At 33.1% G+C, this 15,416-nt stretch overlaps 1 protein-coding gene across 1 annotated transcript in view; it reads left to right on the top strand.

Annotated features, from left to right (window-relative positions):
- SMARCC1 (SWI/SNF related, matrix associated, actin dependent regulator of chromatin subfamily c member 1) overlaps positions 1 to 15,416 on the top strand; it is a 167,915-nt gene that overhangs the window by 62,451 nt on the left and 90,048 nt on the right. The window contains exons 10-14 of the mRNA XM_027842145.1: positions 581 to 702; positions 2,376 to 2,500; positions 2,841 to 2,900; positions 4,679 to 4,716; positions 8,272 to 8,393. Of these exons, the coding sequence (XP_027697946.1) occupies positions 581 to 702; positions 2,376 to 2,500; positions 2,841 to 2,900; positions 4,679 to 4,716; positions 8,272 to 8,393 (467 nt within the window). The remainder of the gene's footprint in view (positions 1 to 580; positions 703 to 2,375; positions 2,501 to 2,840; positions 2,901 to 4,678; positions 4,717 to 8,271; positions 8,394 to 15,416) is intronic.

Raw genomic sequence — 15,416 nt, 5'->3', positions numbered from 1 at the left:
ATTAATGACATAATTTATGCTAGAGTACCTGTTTATTCATTTCATATTCCATGAATGAGTGCTCACTTTTACATTTTTTGAAAATTCATTGGACATTTCCAATCCAGAAGCATGCTATTATCTTAAAAGGTGGTGAATATTATCCATTATTTTCTTCACTTTTCTATTTCTCCATAAAATTTTGCTAAACTCTATTTACTTTTTAAAAAACTCAAGTTGTGTTTAATATTTCTTCATTTTCCATGAAGAGCTGTTTATTCAGTGTTTGACTCTATTTCTTCCCACATACTCTTAACTCTTTACCCCATTAGAGTAATCCTATAACTTCAACTTTTTAGGTCTTTTTTTTTCCCCTTTCAAATTCATTGTATTTCACAGTATGTCTTCATTACAATCAGTGGTATTTGGATGGCCGCAGGATATAACCATGGTGCTACAATTGTAGTCCTAGAATATATGCAGGGCCATTCAAAATAGTAGAAATTCAGATGTGAATAGGCTTTCTCTCCCTGCAATTCATCACCCCTTCCCCCAAATGTTGCTACAATAGATTGAAATTTTTTCTTTTTATTCCTTTTAGCCAGTCCGTAGTCCTGAAAGAAGAGATAGGAAAGCAGCAGCAAGTACAAGAAAGAGAAAACATTCACCTTCTCCTCCACCTCCTACTCCTGCCGAATCAAGGAAAAAGACTGGAAAGAAAGGGTAAGAATTGGTAGACAGGTAAAATCACATTATAAGAACTCCAAAGCATTGTCAAATGTCTTTAGGTTTTTAGAATTTTTGCTAGCAAATATCAAAATCAGTTGGTATTTTGGGTTTGGAAATCCTTTGGTGTGTACACTTAAAACAGTTTGGAAAAACTACGTAAAAGTAGCCATACCTTTGTAACTGAGTTTATACATATAGAATATGACTACTTGTGATTCACTACGATAGATTCTATCTTTGATTTCCTCATGGTTACATATTTGTGAAGTCATACCCAAAGAAGAAGAAAGCCTGTGATTGCAAACTCTGTCCTTTGTACAGTTATTTAAAAGTGTTACTTACTGCAGAATGTTTATCATATGCTGTATCTTTCCAGTGATTTTTTTTTTATGTCTTCAGCAAGAACAGGATGCTTGACAAATTGGTTCCTTTTCAAAAAGGCTAATAATAACTAAGTGGTCAGGACCTTATTTTCACCTTTATGTTTGGTTGTTCGCCTATGCAAGCTTTCCTCTGTAACCAAACTATCCTATTAATGTCCCCAGAACAGTCCCAGATGGCTTTGCCTTCATTGCACTTATTAAATAGAATTCATAATTTTACAACTGGCGAAGATTCCTTAAAGATGATGATAGTCTAACTCCTCATTTGACAGCTCAAGGAGACAGAGCTCCTGAGATAAGTGAATTGTCCAGGGTCATCTAGCTAGCTTGTGGCAGAGATAAATCCAGAATCCAGGTCTGCTGATGTATATTCCAGTACTCTTGCTAACCCACCACCCTGTTTCTCATAGGCACTGGTCAAATCCTGCCTTCTTCATGAGGCCTTCCTTGACCGCCACAGCCCAAGGTGATCTTCCTGTTCCTTGACCTTCATATCATGTATTTTCTGTCCCACTCATTTGGCATTTATCATTTTGATGTGATTGAAGGACTTTAAATTAGAAATATGACTGAACAACTACAACTTGAAATACTAGGTGCCTTATCCCTAAGAATATTTAATGAGCAATTGGAATTGGCATCTGCTAGCAGAGTATAATACTAAATGTTTCCACTATGCAGTTTTTATTACTTGTATAAAGTAGTATAAGTATACGTATAAGTAGTAAAATGTAGTAAGCCAATTTTTATTTTATTCTTTTTTTTAAAAATGAATTTTTTTTCCCTACATCGCATTCATTTCCAAGTATATCTCCCTTGCCCTACCTAGCAAGCCATTTCTTCCAACAACATTTTTAAGAAGAAAAAGAGTTGTTAATCAAAATGGTCCAGTGTTCAGATGTGCTGACAGTATATAAACATTCCACATCCATAGTGCCTCAGCATTTCAATGAAGGGGGAGAAAGATCAATATATCTTTAGGAACAGTATTATTATATATGCATTTGTGTGTTAATGTGGATTCAGGTCAGAGAAGATACAGTGTTCATTTTATAATACTATTATAGGCCTTTTTTAGGTACAATATCTGGAAATCCAGACACTTGCACCAGTAACATGTAACATCTTGGATGTTCTTCTCTAGGTTGGCTGCTTGATGGACTGATCATTAAGAGATATTTTTAAATGAATTATTTATATTTTTAAATTATTAGATAGAGCACTAAAAGCCATTTAGTGTAATGAGAAACATATTTAGTCATGTTTGCATCTAATCTGTTTTAGACAAGCTAGTCTTTATGGGAAGAGGCGAGGTCAGAAAGAAGAGGATGAACAAGAAGATCTCACTAAGGATATGGAAGACCCAACACCTGTACCTAACATAGAGGAAGTGGTACTTCCTAAAAATGGTATTTATTCCTTTAACTCCAATTTATACTTCTATATTATTTATATTGTATATCTTGAAAATAGAAGGATAACAAAGGGTTTAGCATAATTATTCTCCAGTAAATTGAAGCAATAAGTTATCACAATCAAAGATACCAAGAAAAGTAGAAAATCATTTACTCATTAAGTTCGTAATTGCCTTTCACAGTACCAGGCTGTTTTGGGGCTGGGGATACAAAGATAAAAAAGGGTGCAGTCATTGTCCTTGAGAAGTTTAAGTACTCTTGGGCAAGACGGCATTTATGTATTTGAGTAGACACATGGTAATTTATTGTTATAATGTTTGCTTTTGTCTTACAGTGAACCCAAAGAAAGACAGTGAAAATACACCAGTTAAAGGAGGAACAGTAGCAGATCTAGGTAAATACAAACAGCTTATGCACTTGTTTAAATTATATCCTTCTATAATTTCTCTGGAATGTATTTTAACATGTGCTTTTGGTACATAGACATCTAGATGGTGCATGGGATAGAACACTGGGGCTGGAGTCAGTAAGATCTGAGTTCAAATCCTGCCTCAAATGCTTTTTAGCTGTGTGACCCTAGGCAAGTCACTCAACCTCTACCCAGTCTTGTTTCCTCAACTATTAAATAGGAATAACAATAGCTCCTAATTCACAGGGCTGTTGTGAGGATCATAAGAGAATATCTGAGAAGTGCTTTGCAAATTTTAAAGCACTACATAAATGCTAGCTGCTGTTGTTACCTATTTCTTTGACTTCAGAATTAACCAAAATGTCTGCTGTTGCTCAAAGATTTGACTTTGAACTTTTAGGCTTTTAGTAAATATAATAGTTAAAACCCAGTGTTAGCAATTAATTTTGAAAAGCATAAAGTCTAATTCTATAGGTTTTTGAAACAGCAGATTGACCATTTCTGTGAATCACAGGCTGATTGTATTTCAACCCTGAGTGATTATCTCTGTCAAGGAAGGTTGAGGCTTTGTGGAAATCTGTTAATTTCACTTGTTTGTGAAATAGTGCCCTTCTTTTGTTGGGACTTTGATCCTCACAATGACATTTATAAGGAAGCTTCATTCTTCAGTTGTAATTTTGCCATCTTTTGCAACACTGAACAAAAATTAATTCTCTCGTAACACATGACAACCCTTCCCATTTTTATAGATAACTAATTTGCCTTTTGCTTTCAGATTTTTCTCATATGCATTGGTTTCCATTATAATGGGGTCTCTATTAAGATCTAAATCAAATATTTATGGATAGTGTGATGAGCTTTTGTTTCTGCTTAAGATCACATTTTAGTGAAAAGTTGTAAGCCGCATATAAAAGATGCCTTCTTTGGAAGAGACTTTCTTTCTTACCTTGGAGACATTTCCTGGTTGAATGAATTAGAAAAAAGATTGGTATTAATAACAAACTTATGCATTAATGACAAACTTAGACATTAATTTTTTTCCCGTTATATCTCTATTGTTTTTAGTTTTAGGTAGATACTTGTAATACTGCTTTAATATCCCATTATGCCCAGTATTGTATAGATGCTTCTTTAGAATTTTTATTTATTTTTATGGTAAGTCAGTTTGCCCTTTCCACTCTTACTTTGTTTGGGCAAAGTTTTTGTTGTGTTTCTTGCAGAACCATTTATATGTTTAACTTAAATTACTTAAATGCTTTAAAGGTATAGACACCCAGGATTTGGATCTTGTTTACTCAATCCATAGACAGCCTTATTAGCTCTTTTACTGAAACTTTGTTCCTGGTGTTTGATATGGATTCTTTCATCTCTTTTCCCATTTCAACAAGGACCCAAAATTTCATTGAGCTTTACTAAAACCTAGGAGATGGCAATATTGAACAAGTCTCTTCATGTAAATACTGTTAGCAGCCTTTAGCTAAGGCACCAGTTGAGCCAGTAATTGAGTATAAATCACCTTTTGTTCAACTATTTTAATTATCTGTGCCTTCTGTTTTTGCTTATTTCTGCTGCTTCCATTTCTTTCTGCAAGTTTGATTAAATGGGTTAACTTGAATATTAAAAAAAATTTTCTTGCTTTGTCACACATTAAATAAAAAAGCATTTATTAAAATATCCATTTAAATGTACTTATAATTTAAAATTTAGAAGAGAGTCAGACTGCATTCATAGTATTTCATTGACTACATGATTTGCTCTTGCAGATGAGCAGGATGAAGAAACAGTGACAACAGGAGGAAAGGTAATATTAACTTTTTTTTGCTAAAACATCGAAGTAAAAAATATTCTTCCAGTGCATTAAGAAGGCTTTTCAGAGTGTATTTTAACCCTGTTTTCTTCTTGAAGAGGCCTTCTGTTCTTGGGGAGAGTAAGAAGTTCTTTACTTCATTGTATGAAAAAGGTCCCAAATTGGAAGTTTTTAGATTGCTTCACTATTAAAAAAATTAAGACTGTTAGCACAGATGTTTTAATAGAAATTTGACAGATAAATACTGAATGTCATTTCCTTAGATTTTTAATGAACTCTAAATGTCCTTTGCTCAGAATACAGTTAGTATGTCATTTTTTAATAGCCATATTATTTTTTCTCCAATATTCTTTACACTAGGGTTTTTAACCATTTTTGTTTTATATGTAATTTGGCAGTCTGGTGAAGGCTTTGAAGCCCTTTTTAGGATAATGGTTCTCGCTTACTTTCCTAAGTAATTGAAATGTTAAATTTCACTTGGAAGTTAGTGAAAATAAAGGTGTTATCTTCCTTTCCATCCACATTCATGGGCTTCCTGAAATCTATTCATAAAACCCTGTAGGGTTTTGTGGATACCAGGTTACAAATCTCTGCTCTACACATTTATTTTACATAGAGAATAAGATTTGTTATTTTTATTCTCAACAGTACAAGTTCTGTTTAAACCATTAGTTCCGTGAACAAAACAGAAAATTCTATTTTTCTTCCGTCTTTTATAAAAGAAGTTTCCAATACTTTTTTCTTTTTTAAAGAAAAGGTTAAACTGTTAATCTGAACTTTTTTTTTTGCTTTTTGCCTTGGATTGTCTTCCCTCCTCTTCCACTGTCAGTTTTCAGATTAATTTCCTTGCTGTACACGACAAAAGAAAATACAGTGGCTGTTAGAGTCTGTGAAGTTCAGAGTTCACTGGAATTTTCAACTTCATTAATGAGGCAAATAAATAAATTGGAACTTTGTTTTCAGTGAATGTTTTTACTAAAAGAGTTGGCCCACTCTAAATTGCTTTCTCATTTATTAGTTTAACAGGAACTATTAAGGAATTATACTTAAAAATCAAAATAAATACTGATTGCTTATATGTGGCAGTGGATAGAGTGTCAAGCCTAGAATCAAGAAGACCTGAGTTCAAATATAACCTCCATCACTTACTAACTATATGAAGGTGGACAAGTCAATCCCTGTTATCTCCGGTTCCTTATGTGTAAAATGGAGATAATAATAGCTCCTACCTCCCTGGGTTATTGAGAAGCTCAAATCAGATAATTGTAAAAGGCTTAGCTACATAATAGGCATTATATGCAAATTTTAGTTGTTATATTATTGTTATTATTAATTGAACCTCCCCTTTAGTTATTCATTTTAGAAAATTAAAATTTTGTTGTTGGTGTGTCTCCTAAGATGATTCATTCACAGTAAGACAAATGAACCAGCTGACCATATATAGTAATTTTAATAATCAAGTAAAATTTCTGCCTCTTAACTGTAATTAATAAGCCTAGTTTATGAGTCAGATTACTTTTTGAAGTGTGCCTTAAGTATTTCTCTTATGTCTTTGCAAGTTAAACACTTTTTCTTATGCATGTGATTGGCTAAGACTGTTTCAGCATTAATCCCACTCATCATTTTTTTTTAATCGGTGATATTTCAGAGCAAAACCTAACCTTTTCAGTTTCTCGCTTTGACCCATATATCAGCATCCTTTGAGACATCTTTTTAAATGTAAATTTCAATTTTATTGATATCTTTTAGTTTTTTATCACAATTATTTCTTTATCTGCCTGTGGATGCGACACCCCTTCAACCCTGCAAGTTTTCTTTGTAATAAAGAAAAACAGTTAGGAAAAACTAACCAGCACAGCAACCATATCTGATGGCATACTTAATATACTACCCCTCTATTCCCTCATCTCTTCAAGATAAGGGAGGGAGATGAATTTCTTTATCCTCTCTTTTGGGCTAGGGTTTTTCCTTTAGTGGAGACTATTGGCATTCTAAATGATTAAGGGATCATCAGAAATAAATTTTTTTAAAAATTGGAAAAATAGAGAGGGATAATGAACTGTAACAGAGTTTACAAAATTAGAAACATGAGCAAACCCAAAATAAGCACAGAAAAAAATCTTGAAAATTAAAAAAGAAATATGTAAAATGGGATGCAAAAGACTAGAAATGTGTTTTTATTTTATTTTTATTTGTTGGCTGGGCAGTGGTGTTAAGTGACTTGCTTAGGGTCACACAGCTAGTGTCAAGTGTCTGAGGCTGGATTTGACCTCAGGTCCTCCTGACTCCAGGGCCAGTGCTGTATCTACTGCGCCACCTAGCTGTCCCCAGAAATGGTTTTTTATTTGAAAGTTGAATTTTTCAATTCAGCTTTGGTCTTTTCATCAAGAATGCTTGAAAGTCCTCTATTTCACTGAATGTCCATTTTTTCCCCTGAAGAATTATACTTAGTTTTGCTGAGTAGGTGATTCTTGGCTATAATCCTATCTCCTTTGACCTCCAGAATATTATATTCTAAGCGGTCCCTGTGGTCCCTCAGTATAGAAGCTGCTAAATCTTGTGTTACTATAATTGTGTTTCCACAATACTTGAATTGTTTCTTTCTGGCTGCTTGCAATATTTTCTCCTTGACCTGGGAACTCTGGAATTTAACTACAGTATTTCTAGATCCTTTGGGGATCTCTTTCAGGAGGTGATCGATGGATTCTTTCAGTTTCTATTTTACTCTCTGGTTCTAGAACATCAGGGTAGTTTTCCTGGATAATTTTTCTTTCTTTTTTTTTTTTTTAAGGCAATTGGGGTTAAGTGACTTGCCCAGGGTCACACAGCTAGTAAGTGTCTAGTGTTTGGTCTGAGGCCACATTTGAACTCAGATCATCCTGACTTCAGGGTCAGTGCTCTATCCACTGCACCACCGCACCACCTAGCTGCCCCAATAATTTCTTGAAAGATGATGTCTAGGCTCTTCTTTTGATCATGGCTTTCAGGTAGTCTAATAATTTTTAAATTATCTTTCCTGGATCTATTTTTTTTTTCCAGTGAGATACTTCACATTGTCTTCTATTTTTTTCATTCTTTTGGTTTTGTTCTACAGTATCTTGATTTACTTTGTTACTATTATGTCTACATTTTTTCAGTGGCAACATAGTTTTCTTGAAACTTTTCTTTAGTTTTTATCCTTAACCCTGAATTGGTCATTTAAATAAACAGTCCTTTTACTACATTAATACACCATTTTCAGTAACATTTCTGTTGAGATCATTAGTTAAAGTAGCAAGTGTTGCTAAGCAGAATTTCAAATATAAATCTTGCTCTAATAGGAGAACATGAATTTTTTCATTTATTTTGGTAAAGACTTCTAATTTTATCTAAGCTGGTGACCTAAGACCAATTAAACTTAGATAACTAAACTTTTCCCTTATTTGTCTATGCTAAAGTGTAGAGGAAAGTCCATTGTCAGATTTGTTTTTTGCTATAGATTTAAAACCTTCTTTTTATATACCCACTTATATACTATATCTTTGAATCCTGACTTTTCCTTTTAACTAGGAAGATGAGGATCCCAGCAGAGGTGATCAGAGTCGCTCAATTGACCCAGGTGAAGATAATGTAACAGAGCAGACTAATCATATTATCATTCCAAGCTATGCATCTTGGTTTGATTACAATTGGTAAGTATACAACTCAGTTCTATGGTATAAGTACATTCTTTGTAAGATTTTACTGGCATACATGACACATAGCTGGTCCTTAATAAATGCTGTTTGTTTTTTATCACTTTATGTACCACAGCCCTCTATGAGCATTAGCTGATGGATTGAATTGTGGTGATTTAAAAGTGATGCTTACCTTTGAAAATTATTGTATTTTCTAATTCCTTTTAAAAACAGATTTTCTTCGCTTTGTCTTTGTAAAGCCATTTGAACACTAAACTACCCTTCAGATTGATTTTCTTTCTTGTGACAAAGTCAAGTAAAGATGAAACATCTAGTAGTGACCTCATTTGACAGTGTATGTCATGTTCTACATTTTGTAGTTACCTAACCTTTTTTATTGAAAAGCAGGTAGGTGTCGTATATTTTGCTACCTCTTCTCCCGATTTTTTGTTGATTTTTTTTTTCCCGCTTATAATTCCACTTCCTTTTGATGATCTTGTTATTTACATTGTGTAGGTAGGTGTATTCTTCTTTTATTTCTGTTGATTTTACTCTGCATCTATACATAAAAGGTTTTTAATTCCTCATTTATGATTTTTCACTGGAAATAACTTTCCCTTGCATTCATATACCATGATTTGTTCAATTATTTTCTATTGATATATACTTTTTTTTCCAGTTATTTACTATTAACACAGTTGGTTTTATGAATATGTTACTGCAAATTGTCTTTTATATCTCTTTGGCTTCCTTATATAGATGCCCAATTTTAAAACATTGAGTCACAGTATTTGAACTATTTAATAATTTTCTTGATATAATTCTACTTTGGTATACACAGTAGTTGAATATTTCATAGCTCTGCCAAAAACATAACCTGACTTCCCTTAACTTTCTAGTTTTGATTGTTCTCATATTTTGTCATTGTTGCTACTTAGCTGTTATGAGATAAAGCTTTAAAGTTGTTTTAATTTTTTCAATATTATTTACCTTTTATGAGTTTTTTGAAAATGTTTCATATTTGAGTACTACTATTAGATGCTTGTCAATTCTGTATATTTTAGACATCATACATTGAGTAATGAAACTTTCTGTAAATATTTTTCCCAGTTCTATTGATTAATTGGCAGTTCTTCATTGGTTTTATTTCTACTAAATTGAATTTTATACAGCCAGCACTGTCTATTTCCTTTCATGATCTCTTTCTCTTATGTAATTAAGAATTTATCCCAGCTATAGTTATGAAAGTCATTTGGTTACATTCTTTTAAATTTTTTTAAAATTACAAAGTACATAAAATATCTGAGAATTCGTCTTTTATGACATATTACAAGATTTATGTATAGTTGAGAAATAAAGGGACTATTCCTTAATCATTGAGAGATTCTCTGCTCATTGTCAGCCTGTGATAATATAATAATAGTGATAGTGCTGCCTAAATTAGTTTACAAGTATCCTTCTGTAGTATTCCGATTATTGCAGATATGCACTATAAAACTAGACAGAATTCATTGAGAAGAACAAAAGGTCTAGAATCAAAAATTCCAATGAAGGACATAGTTCTCCAGCTATATTAGAAAATTATTGTCATCTAAAACAGGAAAATGATAAATGTTGAAGATGTGGGAAAATTGGAACACTAATACATTGTTGGTGGAGTTGTGAACTGATCCAACACGTTCTGGAAAGCAATTTGGAACTATGCCCATAGGGCTATAAAAGTGTGTACCCTTTGACCCAGCCATACCACTTCTAGGTTTATATCCCAAAGAGATCATAAAAATGGGAAAAGGACCCACATATACAAAAAATATTTATAGCAACTCTTTTTGTGGTGGCAAAGAATTGGAAATTGAGCGGGTTTCCATCAACTGGGGAATGACTAAACAAGTTGTCATATGTGAATGTAATGGAATGCTGTTGTGTTATAAGAAATGATGAGCAGACAGACTTCATAAAAGCCTGGAAAGACTTGTATGGACTGATGCTGAGTGAAATGAGCAGAACCAAGAGAACATTGTACACAGTAACAGCCACGTTGTGCAATGACTAGCTTTGATAGACTTAGCTCTTAGCAATGCAAGGATCTAAGACATTTCCAAAAGACTCATGGTGGAAAATGCTATCCACATCCAGAGAAAGGACTGTGGAGTGAATGCAGATCGAATCATACTATTTGATCTGTTTTTTTTTCGTTGTTTTGTTTCTTCTTTCTTTTGGTTGCTCTCATTGCTTCTAATACTTCTTTACAACATGACTAATGTGAAAATATGTTTAATATGAATGTATAAGTATAGCCTGTATCAGATTGCATGCCATCTTGGGGAGGGGAGAGGAGATGGAAGGGGAGCAAATTTGTTCAAAACTAAAAATAAATTATATAAAAAAGTATTATCATCAGACTATTTGATAATGGATAAAAACCCAGAAAACTAGATCAGTCAAACAGATTGGATGGGCAAGAAACAATAGGGAGTGTAAATATTAACTTAAATTTTTTTTAGTAAACCCAACAATGCATTGTGGGAAGGAACCCTTTTTTTGATAAGAAGTGCTAGAAAATGAGGACAAGGTTGGGAAAAATTGAATTTATACCAACAATTTCTGTATATTATGATAAGCTCTAAGTGAATATACAACCTGAATGTAAAAGGCCACATCTAATTGAATTGATGTAGGTAGCATCATCTTAGAACATGAAGCTCTAGCAGGGGTGGGGATCCTGCGACCCCGAGGCCACATATGGCCTTCTCGGTCCTCAAGTGCAGTCCTTTGACTGAATCCAAACTTCACAGTTCTGTACGAGTTTGGGGCATATCAAACTATATTTAATTAAAACTTCATCTTCTAGGATGCTGCTCATGTTAAATTTGTTGTGATTCATACATGAAGGACCTAATTTTTGGAAAATTGTTTTTATTGCCATCTTGTTTTCCATTACTTACATTACACAGAATATCCTTCCCTTCATCCATTCTAGCCAATCCATTAAATAATTTTTGAAAGAGGACGAAAAGCAAAATACTGCAAAACTATAAGCAATATATCAGAAAAAATATTATCCTACCTCTGCAGAGAACTGAGGGCAAAAGTGTCTTCCCATATCTCTTCTTTGGGTTCAAGTCCATACAGTTTTGCAGTATGCATAATTTCTTGTTATTGTCAGTAAGTTAACAAGCATTTATTCTATCTTGCTATATTAGCATTGTTAAGCTATATGTATGGAAAGAAAGGATAAAACAAAGTCTTTAAGGCATTTTAATAACTTTTTAATGGAGAGCAAGGGCATATAGATAACTATGTTTGTACCAAATATATACAGGCTAAACTGAAGTTACATCTTAAAGAGCAGTCACTAGCAGCAGAGAATCAGGTTGTATTTTTCATTTACCTTACTGTAGTCCTTGTGTAGTTTGTTCTCCTGGTTCTTTTTTTTTTTCCATCAGTTTGTAAGTTTTTCCACAATTCTCTGAGTTCTTCATGTTGATTGTTTCTTACAGCACAGTAATATTCCATTATATTCATGTACCACAATTTATTTAGCAGTTCCCTAATTAGTGGGTAGCTACTTTGCTTCTAGTTTTTGTTACCACAAAAAAGTACTCTGATAAATATCAAAATGACCAGAACTTGCTATATAACTATAAAGCTGAGAATTTAGAAAATTGTTTTGGATTGTCTACAAAGATAGAGTGTACTAAACCTGCTTACCAGATGGACTTAAGGGAAAGTTCCATTGGACTTTTAAGTAATAATACCTCTAGTACACAAATTATCATCACAAAAAAATTCTTCAAAAAATATATTCTACCAAACTCCTACTATGAGGCAGATCACGTCCAGATATCTAGAGAGAAATATAGACCAAAGAGAAGTATAGACCAATGCCATTTACAAATATCAATTTAAATGTTTTCAATACAGTCTAGATTTAAGATTAGATCATTTAATCTAAAAAATCATTCACTGTAATTGTGTTTGATTTATATCAGAGATTCAAAGATGGTGGTTCATTAGGAAAAACAAAAGTAATCATATTAAAAACAAAAACATTCAAATGTGACTTTATCAACAGATGCCAGAAAGGCTTTTAACATAGGACTGTGCTTATTTATCCTAAAAACCTGATACAGAATTTTTAAAAATTAAATGTGAAGTTTCATTTTTAGGTAATGAAACTAATTTGATGGATCTAGAAATTGCCATTGAAACTGCCTCTTTTCTCTAAAAGGAATCACCTTGAGTGATTATGTACTTTGCCCACATGATTCTGCCTCTATGTTTATGGCCATGGACTTTGAACATTTCTCTGTCAGCTGTAAAACTTCCTAAAAATTCTGGAACAGGTTAAGTGGACAATTGATTTTTCTGATATTTGAAGAGTAGATTAGAAGCAGAGAGTGAAGGCAGAATAATCTCTTGGAGTCTCTTGTAATAGTAAGGACCTGTACTACAGTGCTAGTGAGGTGAATATGTGCTTTGATAATACATTTTCATCCTTTTAAAAAATTTGGTTTTTATTTTGTTTTGATTAATAGGCCAAATCCTTTAGAAGTCAGGTGAATGAGGCCATTTTGGACAAGTCGTTTTCTCCTTTATTCCTTTCTCTTCAATGTCCCCTTAGGATGCTTGACCATAAAGTGAAGAGATCCTATTCCTTCCATTTTTCATAAATTGGTTCTGAAGACAGTTTTTAAGAAAATATTTTGTACAGCATTTTGAGCAGTAATAGAGGCATGATTATAACAAGTAAATCAACTCCCAAGAGTATTACTTTGATGACCAATAATCATTACTTCATGATCTCACAGAAGTTTTAGTGGTATCATTTGAGTATTTATGGTACATTATTGGATAAGGAAGGAAACAACCATTTATTAAGTTGTGCTATGTGTCAGGCACTGTGCTAAGAGCTTCATAAATATTACCTCATTTGATCCTTAGAACAACCCTAGGTGGTTGATGGTATTACTCTCATTTTACAATTGATGTAATGAGACTGACAGGAGAGAAGTGAATTGCCCAGTTATATAGCTAGTGTCAGGTCAAATTTGAAATCAGGTTTTCTGGACTTAAGTCTCAGTGCTCTGTCAGATGCCTCACTTAGTCTCCTAACATAGGCCTATTTTGAATTATGTTGTCCTGGTGATTTCATTGGGTTTATGGCTTTTTGGAGTCAGCACAGGTTAGCAGATTTTTCTGTTCACTTGCTCCACCTACCATTTCCCCCCATATTTTCTCTAAATTATTCCTTTTGGGTTGTACCACTGTCCATACCAGAGAAATCCACATCCCGACATGCAAAGCTTACATATTGTAGTGATGTTAATATTGAAAGGTAGTTGTTGTCACAGACAACTAGGATTTGGAACCTGAAGCTGAGAACATGGATGCTGTTTCTCTATTTCTTTGTGCCTAAGTATTATCTGGCATGTGGACTTCTTAAGTTCAGTGCCAACTGATGAAACATCATGTATGGGCACAGTTTGTAGGGAGACAGATGCTTCCCAATTTTAATAATAATAATTGTCCCCTATGTGGAAAAAGATTTTGAACTTTGAGCGAACCGGGATCGTGCCTCATCATTTACGTGACTTAACAGGGATTTCAGGTAAGTGGTTGCTGGGAAAACAAAGTGATTAACTGTTGATTCCATCCAAAAACATATATTTAGGAATTACCATTATTTGAGGAAATGAAGTAAAAAAGAAAAAAGTTATAATTGAGTCTCATTTACCTCATGGTTGACCTTGAAAATACATTTTTCTTAAAGTGAAGATGGAGGCCTGTTCTTAGTAGTTTTGGTTGCTGTCTCTGAGTTATTGCGTATTCATATAATCCTAGGTCTGAGGGTAGCAAATAACAGGAAAAGAACAATGATGCATTCCTTAACTTTCTTAACTCTCCCAAACCTGTTCTCAAGATGTTAAGGCATGCTGTGTAGGTAGGTGCAGTAAAGAGATTCACATTCCGTTAGGGCTGTTGGCTATGGCTTCATTTGTATTAAGTGTCTTTTCATCTATGAGATGGATTACCAGGCAAATATAAGGGGACTGGAACATGCTTTTATTACAGTTTATTAGTTTGTAACTATTAGTTCGTAATATATACAGTGCCTGAAAGTAATGACCAAATTTGTAAGCATTATTTAATACTTTTGAATTTAATTGAAATGGGATTTCTTTTAAAAATCAAATTACTTTTTTACATCAAATTCTTGAAGTTTTACTCTTCTCCTAATTGAATTGGTCTTTCTCATTCTTTGAAATTAGAAATGCCAAGCCATTCTAGTTTTCTGAATTTATCTTGTAAGATTTTTTTTCTGTTTTTGACTTTTATACAAAAAATATCTAAAATGTTTATTTAGAACCTGGAATATAAAACATGTAAGGAGTCAACCATAATCGTAATATACATAAGCCAGTGAAAAATTCATTGAGAATTCCAAGGAATCAAAACTTTGCTATATATTATATTCAGGTGACTGTAAGTATAAATGTCTCATGCTATTTTTAAATATTTGTTAAAATGGAAAGACTCAATATATGACTAGATCACTAGTATTTGTTTTCTTTGTAATAGAATGATAATGTGTTATTTTATCTAACCAAATTGGTATTTAGTTCTTGTTTACACTTAACAGTAAATATTTCACTCATTATGAGGGTATTATGTTGGAAATTCTAGGTGAACTAATTGAATAATTGTATTTGCACATACTGTCAGATAAAATGCAGTCAGATATCACACACTATTAAGATACTGGAGCTTTATTAGAAATTAAAATGACTATTTTTCCTCTGCGGTTGTAAATAGTATTTGCAATGTTTCTTATAGTATAATCTATTGCACATCTGGAGCAATGCTGGAAATTCAGAGATTCAAGAGAGGTTTTAAAAAGTAGAAATTTTCAAGTATGATTAGTATAGATGTTCTATGTCTTCAGTTTAAAATGCCTTGCACTTTGTAAACCCTTACATTATTTGTAGTAGTAGGCTCACTAAATAGCCCCTAGCAAGACGAGTGAAACTGATAAAA

The sequence above is a fragment of the Vombatus ursinus genome, unplaced genomic scaffold (genome assembly GCF_900497805.2).
Source record: "Vombatus ursinus unplaced genomic scaffold, bare-nosed wombat genome assembly UNPS02014867.1, whole genome shotgun sequence".
In the NCBI taxonomy this organism is placed as follows: domain Eukaryota; kingdom Metazoa; phylum Chordata; class Mammalia; order Diprotodontia; family Vombatidae; genus Vombatus; species Vombatus ursinus.
This window is presented reverse-complemented; position numbering and strand designations above follow the sequence as displayed.